General features: G+C 34.7%; 1 protein-coding gene across 1 annotated transcript; it reads left to right on the forward strand.

Annotated features, from left to right (window-relative positions):
• The first annotated feature begins 475 nt into the window (after positions 1 to 475).
• On the forward strand, positions 476 to 13,402 carry LOC309960473 (5'-AMP-activated protein kinase catalytic subunit alpha-1-like). The gene is made up of 6 exons (XM_082837289.1): positions 476 to 721; positions 2,275 to 2,362; positions 4,121 to 4,345; positions 7,369 to 7,855; positions 7,968 to 8,094; positions 10,512 to 13,402. Exons 1-6 carry the CDS (start codon positions 646 to 648, stop codon positions 10,754 to 10,756), a joined length of 1,248 nt encoding a protein of 415 aa, XP_082693415.1. The 5' UTR covers positions 476 to 645; the 3' UTR covers positions 10,757 to 13,402.
• The last annotated feature ends 954 nt before the right edge of the window (positions 13,403 to 14,356 follow it).

Raw genomic sequence — 14,356 nt, forward strand, 5'->3', positions numbered from 1 at the left:
TGTTGCTTTCTCATATAGTCCACAACAGTATTCCCCACCCCAGCATAACTCTTTGTGCCCTTATCCTCCTTTGTTTTTCTTCAAAACACTCTTACTCCTTATATTGATATTTATATGTTTATTGTCTGTTTTCTTTAACTAGATTAGGGCCTTTTTTTAATTCATTGCTGTATCTTGAGTGTCTAAAACAGTGCATGGCACATTGAAGGTATTCAATAAATATTTGTTAAAGGAATCAAGGATTAAATATTTGTAATTTACAGGAGAAAACATGCCTACTTTCAGGTAGAAATTGAAATTATTTGAAATAGTGCATGAGATTAGGTGAAACAAGTTATTAGGGTAGTCAAGAGAGTGATAATATTAGGAAGTTGAGTTACTGATTTGGGTTCTAAGACCCTCCTAGCATTTCCGTTTTATGCTGCCTATATCTCCTCCCCGTTTCAAAAGTATCTCATGAGTGAGGTTCATTTGGAAGGTTCCTTGCATCTTCACAGTTTTATAGGTTGGAAAATTATAGGTAGAATAATTTCTTTTGAAAGACACACATTTAAGTTGCCTCTCTACTTTTCTTAGCTGGATGAAAAAGAAAGTCGGCGTCTGTTCCAACAAATCCTTTCTGGTGTGGATTATTGTCACAGGCATATGGTGGTCCACAGAGATTTGAAACCTGAAAATGTCCTGCTTGATGCACACATGAATGCAAAGATTGCTGATTTTGGTAAGGATATTTTTATAGTTTCATATATTCATTATGTTTAACAAACATCAGTAGGATTCTTCAGATAACTTTTGCTTTTATATAATAGACTGAGTATCCCAAAGTAGCATATCCTCATCATTTGTCTATGAGCTACAAAAAGGAGTAAAAATAAGGAATTCTCTTAGCTTTATGTCTTTAAAATTGACTTTTATGACATAGGCAAACAATTTAAATTGGCAGCATTAGCGACATCACTTGAAAAGAGACCATTATTTGTGAAGGACCATTATTTAACTATTTGCTAAATAGTGTTATCAATAGAACACACTGTTTTCAGTGTGTTCTTCTGATCAAGTATGGAGCAAGAGGAAAGAGACTGGGCTGGAGTTATTCAGACTTTGAAAGCCAGAAGGCAAACCATATGAACAAAATTATTTTTAAAAAAAGAAAGTAAAATATTTTAAATAGAAAAGCATAGTTTCAGCTTGAGGAAAATTTAATGAATTTATTTTTCCATTATTTCTTATATAAATTGCCATTGACATTATTAAACCTGAGATAAAAATGAATATCTGCAAGTCTCTTTTTTAGTTTCATTTCAAATCAGAGGAGATACTTATATTTTCTTAAGTTTTGTATATGTTTATATATTTTAATCTATAGAGATTCACTAAATAGTGCCCAACAGCTCTGAGCTACTGAGTTTTTTTGTAACTGACTAAATTATTTGACTTTCTTATTCTTTAGTTGTCATTATTTTTTATACATTGTAGTTTTGAGGAGGCAGAGTTTTCTTTTTTTCTTTTTTTTTGGCCGCACTGCACAGCTTGCGGATCTTAGTTCCCCCACCAGGGATTGAACCCGGGCCACAGCAGTGAAAGCACTGAGTCCTAACCACTGGACCACCAGGGAGTTCCCGAGTTTTCTTTTTGTAGCAGAACTATGAAGGAACTTTGATATTAAAAATTATTATTTATTTTATTTTTATTTATATATATTTTTTTGCGGTACGCGGGCCTCTCACTGTTGTGGCCTCTCCCGTTGCGGAGCACAGGCTCCGGACGCACAGGCTCAGCAGCCATGCTCACGGGCCTAGCCGCTCAGCGGCATGTGGGATCTTCCCAGACTGGGGCACGAACCCGTGTCCCCTGCATCGGCAGGTGGACTCTAAACCACTGCACCACCAGGGAAGCCCTATTATTTTTTTTTAAAGAATCAGAATGGAGGTTAATAGAAACTTTTAATTTGGTTCTACATTTTTTTCTAGTAATTTCTATATTAATAAAACTTAAACATGCCCAGTTTATTCTATTAAACAAAATAACCAATAACTTAATATGTACTCATTAAACTCCAACAATGCACTAACTTTATATGTTGAAACAGATTACAGATTTTATGGCATAAAGGCAAAATATTTGGGAACAATAAAGACTACAGGATTCTATTGAAGCAAAGAAGAAAATGATGATTTATCACTTTAATGCAAACTCAATTTTATTGTTTAATGGAGTTTTGTTTTTATTTTTGTTCTTGGGAAATCTTGAGCAGTGGATTTTGTGCATTTTCAGGTCTTTCAAACATGATGTCAGATGGTGAATTTTTAAGAACAAGTTGTGGCTCACCCAACTATGCTGCACCAGAAGTAATTTCAGGAAGGTAGTGTTTGCCACCTCCTCCCCGCCCAATATATTTGTAATTGTCTTCTTTTCCTAGACTTTGTTAGTCTATAGTGTAATATTCAATTCTATTGAAAGGAATTTAAAGCTTATTTTTTTCTTATCCAGAAGGTATTCTATTTTAGGAATAAAACATTATAAGTGAATAAGGATTAAGGACTCCATTTATTGAGGAGGATGTTGGTTTGCAAGTCAAAATTATATTAGTTAGATGAGAGTACTCTCGTTTTTTCCCCTGGTGAAAGAAACTGAAGGTTTAAAACTAGCAAGTTTTAAAGGTGAGACATTAAAAACTTGAATAATACAGAAATATCTAGTAGTAAGAAATAGTGTACTGTTTGCTTAGATGAAGAATTAAAAGTGTAATGGGTAGCTTTAATTTTTCAGATTAGCTTTAGCTTTTACGATAACGTGCCTTGGGGAATTGGACTGAAGTATTGATAAAGTCCTCAGGTTTTATTTAATTTTCATTCTTTAAATCTTCTAGAGACTGAAATATTTTAAGAATTCTAATCTCTCAATTTACTAACCACCAGCATTGAGAACATGAGGATCTTAGTATAGGGCAGCTTTTCGGATAGTTTAGATGACAGGAAAATTTAATTTTTTGAAGAGTAACTGTTCTTCACTATACTACTGAAAGTGAAAACAAAGAAGCTAAAGTTTGTTTACTAGTTTTTATAATTAACTTTTAATAACTTTTCATTCAAACCATGTTTCTTTGTTTGAATGTCTTACATCCTGATTAATTTAGAATGCAGAAATCGAGTAGTATTTTCTTTCTATTTTCATAAGCTTGCTTGCCTAGACTGCTCAGAGAAATTATTTATATTTGTGTTAAGGCATGGTTATGAGTAAGGCAGAAATATCTAATTTTAGATTTATCAAGGTTCATCATTACCTTTTTATACTAACTTAATGTTTAAATTATTATTTCATGTGGGTTGTCTATTTGGGGAAGAAAACAATTTAGGACCTGGATACTGGGGGCAGTGTTAATTAAATAAACAAAAAGAAATGTAATTGTGCATATATGTAATGGGCCATTACTGAAGTCTAATTTTCCCAGTTTGGATAAGGTCTTTCTGTGAGGTCTAGATGTATGGAAACTTTTACTTTCAAAATAGTATATATTGATCAGTTCAGTAATTTATTTGACCAATTTAAAGAAATCCTTCCCTGAAGCCAGACTTTGAATGGGTTATCTAATTAGTCAGTAGCTAGTTAAGTCAGTGGGTTACAGTGTATTGCAAATAAGAGTTTCAAATCTTCTGCGAATTAGTTAGCTGGGCTTCATTCTACAGCCTCAGGCCCCTTTTACCTTGGTATGAGGTCTCGGGTTATTTCGGAGAGTGGCTTTAGAGTCAGAACATTCTCACTTGATGAAAGATCACTTAATCTCTCCTCTGTAACCAAAAAACAATGGTTTTAAATTCAGTAATAATATGTTTGTTCAAAGTTTGGCCCTATTGATTGGATATCATGAGGACCCTTGTGAGGTAGTATGGAGAGAATTTTAGCTATAGTTTGTAACTTAAAAAAATTCTTAATTTTTGTTTTCAAAGATAATACTGATAGAATTAGTATAGAATCTGTATGTGTAGTACACAGCAGTGACTTATAGAAACCATATTCTGACTAATAATTCTTTATGAAGTATTTATATTTAAAATGATTAATTGATTTACTCTTTAAGTTACTAATGATTGTTTAATCCAATTGATATTTCCTGTTACAGATTGTATGCTGGTCCAGAGGTAGATATATGGAGCAGTGGGGTTATTCTCTATGCTTTATTATGTGGAACACTTCCATTTGATGATGATCACGTGCCAACTCTTTTTAAGAAGATATGTGATGGGATCTTTTATACCCCTCAGTATTTAAACCCTTCTGTGATTAGCCTTTTGAAACATATGCTGCAGGTGGATCCCATGAAGAGAGCCACAATCAAAGATATCAGGTGATAAAGCAACTTGATTATCAGATCTAATAGTATCAGTGATATAAGTGAAAGAAAATTTTGCAGAACAGTATGTACAATGTAATCCTGTTTTTATGTTAAAAATAGTGTATAGACTCATTTATTTTATTTTGATATTTAAGAACACATACTAACCTGGCTGCTTTAGGGAAGTAAGATTGGTAGGAGGAAGGGCTTTCACTTTTTTGCTTTTGTTTCTTTATTTGTTTTGAAATTGTAGCAGTGAACATTATATTACTTTTTTTTTATTCCATACATCTACAAAGTTGCTTTAATGAAATTCTGAACACAATATTTTTTATTAAAGTAAATGTGTATACTATAACTAAAATAGAGGGGAATTCACTCTTAGCTAAGTGTTGTAATAATATATTTGGGGTTCAGTAAGGAAAATATAATCTCTTCTAGGCATTTCAAACAGGATAATATCTGATCAGAAAAATAGGTGCTTACAAAATAAGGTGGAGGAGTTAAAGTCAGAAGTGGGGGAAGGGTGCTTTGATCTGTCAGTTTTGTCACTCCTCACTAGTTCTTAGGACACCAGTAAGTTACTTTTTTTTTTTAACTTTTTTTAATTCAAACAGAAAGTCACAAAAATTATAATCATCCTCATCAGTTCACTCAGTCCCATGTAATTATTTTTCATCTTGATCTTTTGTTAGCACTTTTATGAATTCATCAGTTTTCCATTAGAGTTCTGAAAATGCTTATTCATTCAGTTCAGCAGTATAGTCAGTTACCAGAAACCTGTACTTGTCAGTGTATTACTTTTTTTTTTTTTTTTTTTTTGCGGTACGTGGGCCTCTCACTGTTGTGGACTCCCCCGTTGCGGAGCACAGGCTCCGGACGCGCAGGCTCAGCACCCATGGCTCACGGGCCCAGCCACTCCGCGGCATGTTGGATCTTCCAGGACCGGGGCATGAACCCGTGTCCCCTGCATCGGCAGGTGGACTCTCAACTACTGCACCACCTGCGAAGCCCAGTGTATTACTTTTTTTTTTTTTTTTAACATCTTTATTGGGGTATAATTGCTTTACATCAGTGTATTACTTTTTAATTTAAAAAAAGAGCTAATAAAAAGGACTCTGGTTGGGTATTAGATTTGGTAGTGATTCTTTAAGATTTTCTATAGTATGCTTCGTGTTTGACTTTTACATATTCTCATGGGGACTAATATTTTTTCGTAGTAAATTTCTGTGTTGCTATTTGAGTTCTGATCTTATAAATTATTGTATTTTCCCCTTTTGTTCATCTCGGAGTGAGAAAATTTTAATTCAATCAATGACATGTTTGTTTTTGTAGTAGTATACATTGAATTACATATGAAATTACTGTTTTGTAGGTAAAAAAGTCCATCAATTTTACCAGTTGCATATGGTTCCACGGAATAGTTTAAATAAGGCAAAAGTGATGATGACAAATCTCCTTCTCAAATTTGGGCAGGTCATTTCTGATGAAGATTTTTTAAAAAACTGCAAACTTTGTTTCTTCTACCATCATTTTTCTTTCCTTTTTTTCCCTTATGGAAATTTCTCTTTTGGTCTTCTAACGGCTAGACAGCACACTTCTCTGAGATGGAGGGCGAAGGAAGAAAGAAATCAGACGTATATCTGGGAATAGTAAAGAAGAAAGCATTAGGATAATGAAGAAGAAAGAAAGATCATATGTAGAACTTAAAGCTTGATTCCTAAAATAGATAACTAATAAGGACCTACTGTATAGCACAGGGAACTCTACTCAATACTATGTAATGACTTATATGGGAAAAGAATCTAAAAAAGTGGATATATGTATATGTATAACTGGATTCACTGTGCTGTACGGCAGAAAGTAACACAAGATTGTAAATCAACTATATTCCAATTAAAAAAAGAAGAAAAGAAAAAAGCTTCATTCCTTTCCATTTACTCCATATGCTGCAGACTAGCTAAAAAACAGACTGTGAGTGGCGGGGCATGACTTTACCACTAGAGGAGAAGGACTAGTCATTCTGTAAAATTTGTATTTCAGACTATCTTAGTGAGAGGTGCTTTTTCTTGTGTTTTACATGTTTTTTCCAATTTAAATGAAATATGTGACAATTGGAAAAGACTTAGAAAACACGAAAAAAATTAGAGAAGAGAATTAAAGTGATTTTTAATTCCATTACCCGGAATATAATCATTGTTCTTTTGGGTGTTTTCCTCTCTTAATGTTTTTAGTTTTAGCATATTTTTTTTTACATAGTTCAAGTCAAAAATATCCTTTTATATATGAAGTTAGGAAATCCTCAGTTCCTTCATTAAAATAAGGGGATATTATCTTCACAGAGTTGTTTGAAAATGAGGTGAGATAATATATATGAAGTGTTTAGCCCAAAATCTACCACATAGTAAGCACTCAATGAATAACAGTTGTCTATTTTTGTTGTTGTTATATATTTTGTCACTTAACATTATATCCAAAGAGTATTATAATGAATCCACAGACTAATTTTGTTCTCTTTCTGAGCTGGAAATAACATGGTCTTTGCCATTGCCATTTGTTCCAAAACTTTGAAGTGTAGACACTTTGTTTCTGGTTGCTCCAGCAGTGTTTTCTCCCTCTTAAAATCAGAGGAAGGCTGGAGAATTTCCCTTAACATATACAATGAAATGTGAGCCAGAAGAGGAAAATCTCAGTTTTAAAAAAATGATAGGGCTTCCCTGGTGGCGCAGTGGTTTAGAGTCCGCCTGCCGATGCAGGGGACACGGGTTCATGCCCCGGTCCGGGAAGATCCCACATGCCGTGGAGCGGCTGGGCCCGTGAGCTATGGCCGCTGAGCCTGCGCGTCCGGAGCCTGTGCTCCGCAACGGGAGAGGCCACAACAGTGAGAGGCCCGCGTACCGCAAAAAAAAAAAAAAATAATAATAATACAGTATGAGTATAAATATAAATGAATTCATATCCTAAATTCCCCCAAACTGTTACTTTCAGTCTCATCTCTCCTCGAAGTCCTTCTGACCCCTGCCATTTTCTCTCAGGGAACATGAATGGTTTAAACAGGACCTTCCAAAATATCTCTTTCCTGAGGATCCATCATATAGTTCAACCATGATTGATGATGAAGCCTTAAAAGAAGTATGTGAAAAATTTGAATGCTCAGAAGAGGAGGTTCTCAGCTGCCTTTATAACAGAAATCACCAGGACCCTTTGGCAGTTGCCTACCACCTCATAATAGACAACAGGAGAATAATGAATGAGGCCAAAGATTTTTACTTGGCAACAAGCCCACCAGATTCTTTTCTCGATGATCACCACTTGACCCGGCCCCATCCTGAAAGAGTACCATTCTTGGTTGCTGAAACACCAAGGGCACGCCATACCCTCGATGAATTAAATCCACAGAAATCCAAACACCAAGGTGTAAGGAAAGCAAAATGGCATTTGGGAATTAGAAGTCAAAGTCGACCAAATGATATCATGGCAGAAGTTTGTAGAGCAATTAAACAACTGGATTATGAATGGAAGGTAAGAAAGAAAGAGCATTCTGATTATTAGCACATTTGACAAACCTGTAGTCTATATAATGTTTTCTAGAAGAATTCCTTTTGACTTTGTTTTTCTCCATACCATATGCTAGGTTGTAAACCCATATTATTTGCGTGTTCGAAGGAAGAATCCTGTGACAAGTACATTCTCCAAAATGAGTCTACAGTTATACCAAGTGGACAGTAGAACATACTTATTGGATTTCCGTAGTATTGATGGTATGTACGTCACACAGAACAACATAGATGACATATTAGACCTTTTTACCTAATTTGGCATTTTAGTAAATCTTTGATTCTTTTGAAGCTTCTTGAATTGTTCCTAGTAATTCAATAGCAAAAGAACATAGAATATAAGATTTTGTGCCTTTGTTGACGTGAACATTTGTGTATCTTGTGAATAGTTTATTGTCCTTTTAAGATTATCTTCTAAAATCCTTAAAGCCTGATACAGCCTGATCCTAAAGTGATAGTTTCTTCTACATTTCTGTTTTTTGTAGTTCATTTTGGTAAGATAAAATATTTTATTTAGAATAAATGTTGACTTCTAGTAAATGGTGCAAAATCATACCATGGTTTGAAATGTACATTCATTCAGGTCTCCCATGCATATACACTCTTTTTTTTTTTTTTTTTTGCGGTACGCGGGCCTCTCACTTCTGCAGCCTCTCCTGTCGCAGGCTCAGCGGCCATGGCCCATGGACCTAGCTGCTCCGTGGCATGTGGGATTTTCCCGGACAGGGGCACGAACCCGTGTCCCCTGCATCGGCAGGCGGACTCTCAACCACTGTGCCACCAGGGAAGCCCCGACTCTTAAAACTAATTTACCTTATCTACTAAAAAGCCTGATGGAACACATTTGACTCATAATTCAAATAAATATCAATAATAATTCTACCCCAGCATTATGAAAGGCTATAGCTCTGTGTGTGTGTGTGTGTGTGTGTGTGTATGTACATATATATATATATATACACACACACATATATATATATATATATATATATATATATATATATATAATGTTCTCTCACAAACAGAACCTTTTTTAAAAAAATAATTATTTTGGGCTGTGTTGGGTCTTCGTTGCTGCGCACGGGCTTTCTCTAGCTGCAGCAAGCAGGGGCTACTCTTTATTGTGGTGCGCGGGATTCTCACTGCGGTGGCTTCTCTTGTTGCGGAGCGCGGGCTCTAGGAGTGCCGGCTTCAGTAGTTGTGGCACATGGGCTCAGTAGCTGTGGCTCGCGGGCTCTAGAGCACAGGCTCAGTAGTTTTGGCACACGGGCTCAGTAGTTGTGGCTCGTGGGCTCTAGATAGCAGGCTCAGTAGTTGTGGCGCACGGGCTTAGTTGCTCCGCAGCATGTGGGATCTTCCAGACCAGGGCCTGAACCTGTGTCCCCTGCATTGGCAGGTGGGTTCTCAACCACTGCGCCACCAGGAAAGCCCCCCAGAACCTTTAATTAAGTAGAAGTTTATGGCAATTCTTCATTGGCCAAATCAATTGAATTAAGATATGTTGCCACTTTTGTTCATTTAAGATTATATGGAATTATTAGATGAGATTTACCTGTGAATTTTTTGTCTTCTTCGTAAACTCAAAGATAGTACCTACATAGTATCAGAAAGACACAGTTTTGAGCTATGATATGTTGGCTAAACCTGTTTGTCTATGTCTAGATGGTATTTTTCTTCTAACACTTACTAACGCAGTCTGAGATACAGAATGGGTTTTATTTTTTTCCGTTGTATTTGGATTAAATTCATGAACCTTGGGGCTTCCCTGGTGGCGCAGCGGTTCAGAGTCCGCCTGCCGATGCAGGGGACAGGGGTTCGTGCTCTGGTCCGGGAGGATCCCACATGCCACGGAGCGGCTGGGCCGGTGAGCCATGGCCGCTGAGCCTGCGCGTCCGGAGCCCGTGCTCTGCAATGGGAGAGGCCCCAACAGTGAAAGGCCAGCGTACTGCAAAAAAAAAAAAAAAAAAATCATGAATCTTAGGTTTATTAGTACCTGGGTTTACCAATTGAACGGACATTTACTGTTTTTATATTGTGTTCCCAACTTAGGTTTTCCTTGATTTTTGTTCATTGGAATTGTTCTTTTATAAGATCTTAAATCAAATATGAAGACAAAGTGGGAGAATGAAGAGCACCAAGATGAGAGTTAGGAGACTTGGGTTCTAGATTTACCTCTCTGTTCATTTGTCACTTAACTCTTAAGGGGTTTATGTTTTCTTATCAATAAAACGAGGAGTTAAATGAGATGATTTCCAGGGTTGAAATTTTAAGTGCATTTATTCTATGATTTTAATATAGAAAGATTGACTTTTATTGCTAGGGAATGATGTTTATTAAGCCTCATTATTAGTTTATTGGGCTCTTTTAATCCTGGATTGCAAGACTGATGAGTAGCCAAATATGTACCCTATCTTAATAAGTCATTAGGGGAATACATTGCTGTGTGTAAAAAAGGCAAGTGGCATAATACAGATTCATTGCTTCTATTTTAGGAGGTATTCAAAGTAAACATGCTCTTGATAGCTGGTCAGTGATCTCACTAAAAGAAGCAAATTAAATACTATTAAAATTTTCGGGAGGGTGTCATGGATTATAATAAATTGAATTTTCTTTTTACCCAGATGAAATTACTGAAGCCAAATCAGGGACTGCTACTCCACAGAGATCGGGCTCAGTTAGCAACTATCGAGCTTGCCAAAGGAATGATTCAGATGCTGAGGCTCAAGGAAAATCCTCAGAAGCTTCTCTTACCTCATCTGTAACGTCACTTGACTCTTCTCCTGTTGACTTAACTCCAAGACCTGGAAGTCACACAATAGAATTTTTTGAGATGTGTGCAAATCTAATTAAAATTCTTGCACAGTAAACCTAAAACTTTGCTTATTTCTTTGATAGCAATAAGCATGCATAATAAATCATAGCCAAATGCTTCCATTTATAATCAAGTTATACATAATTATAACTGAGGGTTGGCCTTTCGGAATGCAGTTTGCACAGGGACTGGAACATGATTAATAGTTAAAAGCATAATGTGCAGAAATGAATTACGATAATTTTGTTCATTGTTCAGTAGGCATATAGAATAATATAATATACACAATGAATTATAGATCTCTCAGGCTCACTTGATTTTTGGCTATTTTATATTTAGTGTATACAGGGCTTTGTCAAATATTAATTTACCATAAAGGCCTTCATATATTAATTACGTGTTGATGTGTTATATATTTGCTTCATAAATTTATTCAATAAATATTTGCCTAGAATCCCCAGAGAACTTTATAGGTGATTTTGTTTTCTGGGCTCCTTAAATAGCAAGTATCTTCAACAGTAGGGACAGCCTGGATGATTCTTCCATATCCCCTCCTTAATATTCTTATTCTGTAGTATATGGTAAGTCACCTTAAAGATATTGGACACATTTAAATTTTTTTCTTTCATTTGTTAAGTCCAAAAACACACAGAACTTATATATTCAGATACTCTAGGCACTAAGTTTAATTTTACAATTTGTCCCACTATATTCTGTACATAAATTGCTCTTTTTGTCACAAGAGCTGTGTTGCATATACTGTAAATAAATCATGCTGGTTTTGCCAATATCACAAAGTCCTCTGCTCATCATGTCAGTCAGTATTAAATGTATGCAAAAATTTCTAGTCATTCAATCATGTATCTTTTAAATTGATTCAGTGCATAGAACATGTCTTGCAAACTATTTAAATGCTCAGATATGACTTTTTTTCCCTAGACTTCATTATGGACATTTTTTAAAAGAAAAGTTGAAAGGCTGTAAGGTGATCACATGTGTATCTACCACTTAGATTCAACATTTGTTAACATTTTGCCATATATGCTTTATCTATATCTGTATATAGATACAGTTATATATGTGTGTGTGTGTGTGTGTGTATATATGCTTTTTTCCCCTGAACCATTTGGATTTTGCAGATATATTCATCACCCCTCAACACTTAAAGCATCTCCTAAAAAAATGATGACATTCTCCTAAAAAAACCCGTAATACCATTAAAAATTAGTAATTCTCTAATGCCATCTAATCATGCATATTTAGATTTCCCCTGTTGTACTACAAATTTATTTCAAACCAGGCTCCAATTAAAGTTTATACATTGCATTTGGTGTCTCCTTCATCAGCTATTACTTTATTATTGTTTTGATAAAATATGGAACAGATCAGTTAGTTCTTCTAAATAGTAACATTTGCTTTGGATTTTAATTACTTTTTTAAAAGTAGCATTATGGAAACTGCCTAAAGTTGCTTAATCTTCCTAAGAACTCTGATTTATATTTTCTTTCTCTTGCTCTTAGTATAATGCATTACATAATAGGTGTAAGAAAAAAATTTAGTCACCTCAGATAAAATTCGTATCATGTGTATGGTAATAAAAAATTACTGTGTCACCCATAATTGCCTTATACTATATTTTAACTTCAAGAAGAATTTTTTGGTGTTATTTTTCCATTGCAATGGAACTATCTTTTTTTCTCTTTTAAGACTCTTTGTATTGTAGTATTGTTTTTGGCACCTCTGTAACCAGATGATAATGTACTCAAATGTCATGATAGCTTGCATAGTTACTGTAGTTGTAGATTTGGCTCCAGTACCCCTAGAAACATGCACTGAATTCAAAAGAAAAACCTTGCTTCCTTTTGTCCAGGGCTTATTCTATTCAACTTAGAATCTGAAAGCTGTATAAAATTATAGGAGTTCCATTTAAATATAAGTTCAAACTGTATTTATAACTTGTATGTGGCCCTCTGTTTTGAGGATATTGACTTCATGTAGGCTCTAAATGCAGCATTATGTTCCTAATGTTAAGAACAGAAGACTGTATTTTTAAAGCTACAGATTTGTATATAGAACTAAGACATCGTTGTAATGTCTCTATAACCTGTTGTGGGGAGCAGGGAAAAAAGAGGAACCAATTAAATAGGACCTTCTAAAAATTGTTAATTTTGTAAACTGCTTCTTTTAAGTTATTGTGGTTCCTTTTAGTTACTGAGTTTTATTTTGAAGATATTTAAATATTGCACTTGTACAAATAGTATAATAAATGCACAGACTATTGCAGTAAATTCTTTTTTTAAGCTGGGATATTTGAAATGACAACTTTTGGTTGAGTATGTCAAGGTTGCATCAGAATTTTCAGAAATTTACTGTGGTTTGCAAATTCTTACTAATTGAAGATGTAAGGGAGTCAATGCAAATGATTTTTAATCTTTTTTTATTATCTTTTCAGCAATTTATATTTTTTGTGATTTTATGCAACCATATTTTTACTTTGTCTTGACAACTGAAAGATGTATAAGGTTTTTGCCAGAAATGTACTGTATACATAGTTTTAAATATAACAGATTTTACTGATATGTAAAATTTTTGCCATTAAAATAAATGATTTCTCACTGAGAGGAACTTTTCTACCAGGTTGGGGGATATGGGAGCTTAATATATCATATCTAATTTAAAATAATTTCACTGAAATAAACTCCATTGCTTTTACTTTATATTTTTTCTTTGGATGGTTCTGTAGTTTTTCAGAGTTTTAAATGATTTTGTACAAAAAGTCCTGCCCTCTCACCCTGCCCCCCCCCCCCCTACTTTTTGACCTTGTAGTGATACCATTCACACTGAATTAATGACTGGTGGACTATGGGTGGATGTAGAACTCCATGAACCTTTGGAATGAAAGAAAAAAAATGTATTTAAATCTTTTCCCTTTAACTCCTTCCATCTCCCCCATCCACAACAGAAATCATATTTTCTTCGTGAGTTCTCTTCACTAGATGAATGAAAGTCCACATAAAACATAATTATAAATTGGTAGTATGGTAGAAATCAATCTTTGTGGTACAATATTTCTGAGACTTGTTCATGTATGTCTTGACCAGAGTATATTTAAGGATACAATTTCAAATACTTTGATTTGGAAAACGGATAATAAAGAAAAACATCATTTTTCATCGACTTACAATGTGCTTAACTTTTTTAACTTCTGGGAAAACTACATGGAAAAAAAAAAGGCACTTGTTATGGCTGACCATCTGTGCACTTTTTAAACAATGTGCCTAAAGTATAGTGCTTGAACAGATTTTAGCACTTAAACGTGGTGATTTTTGTCTCATCTAAATTAGTGAGTTTTTGTTTCATCTAAAAATTAACCACCTGAACAAAATATTAAGTTATATACAATAAAAATCAGAGCAATTATCTTTGGCTGCTAACATTAGATTTGGTTAGAATTCCGCTCCTGTTAGAATTCAGTCAGTATGAAATCTTATACGGCGTTGTTGGCAGGGCTTGTGTTAGATTGCTGACATTCTGAATCCTTAAAATAGCTTGATAATTTTAACAGAACACAGTACTAGACTGTTATGAACAGCACATAGATTGTTCTTTTAGGGAACTTAATTACTCTTAAGTAACCTGACTGAACAAAATTGT

Source organism: Leucopleurus acutus (assembly GCF_964270905.1).
Source record: "Leucopleurus acutus genome assembly, chromosome: 3".
In the NCBI taxonomy this organism is placed as follows: domain Eukaryota; kingdom Metazoa; phylum Chordata; class Mammalia; order Artiodactyla; family Delphinidae; genus Leucopleurus; species Leucopleurus acutus.

What these genes read in the sequence shown, in the direction of transcription:
- LOC309960473 (XM_082837289.1), top strand. Translation starts at nt 646, where the DNA reads ATGGTGGTCCACAGAGATTTGAAACCTGAAAATGTCCTGCTTGATGCA. An exon ending in CCAGAAGTAATTTCAGGAAG is followed by an intron (nt 2,363 to 4,120) that starts GTAGTGTTTGCC and finishes TTCCTGTTACAG; the next exon opens with ATTGTATGCTGGTCCAGAGG. An exon ending in GGATTTCCGTAGTATTGATG is followed by an intron (nt 8,095 to 10,511) that starts GTATGTACGTCA and finishes CTTTTTACCCAG; the next exon opens with ATGAAATTACTGAAGCCAAA.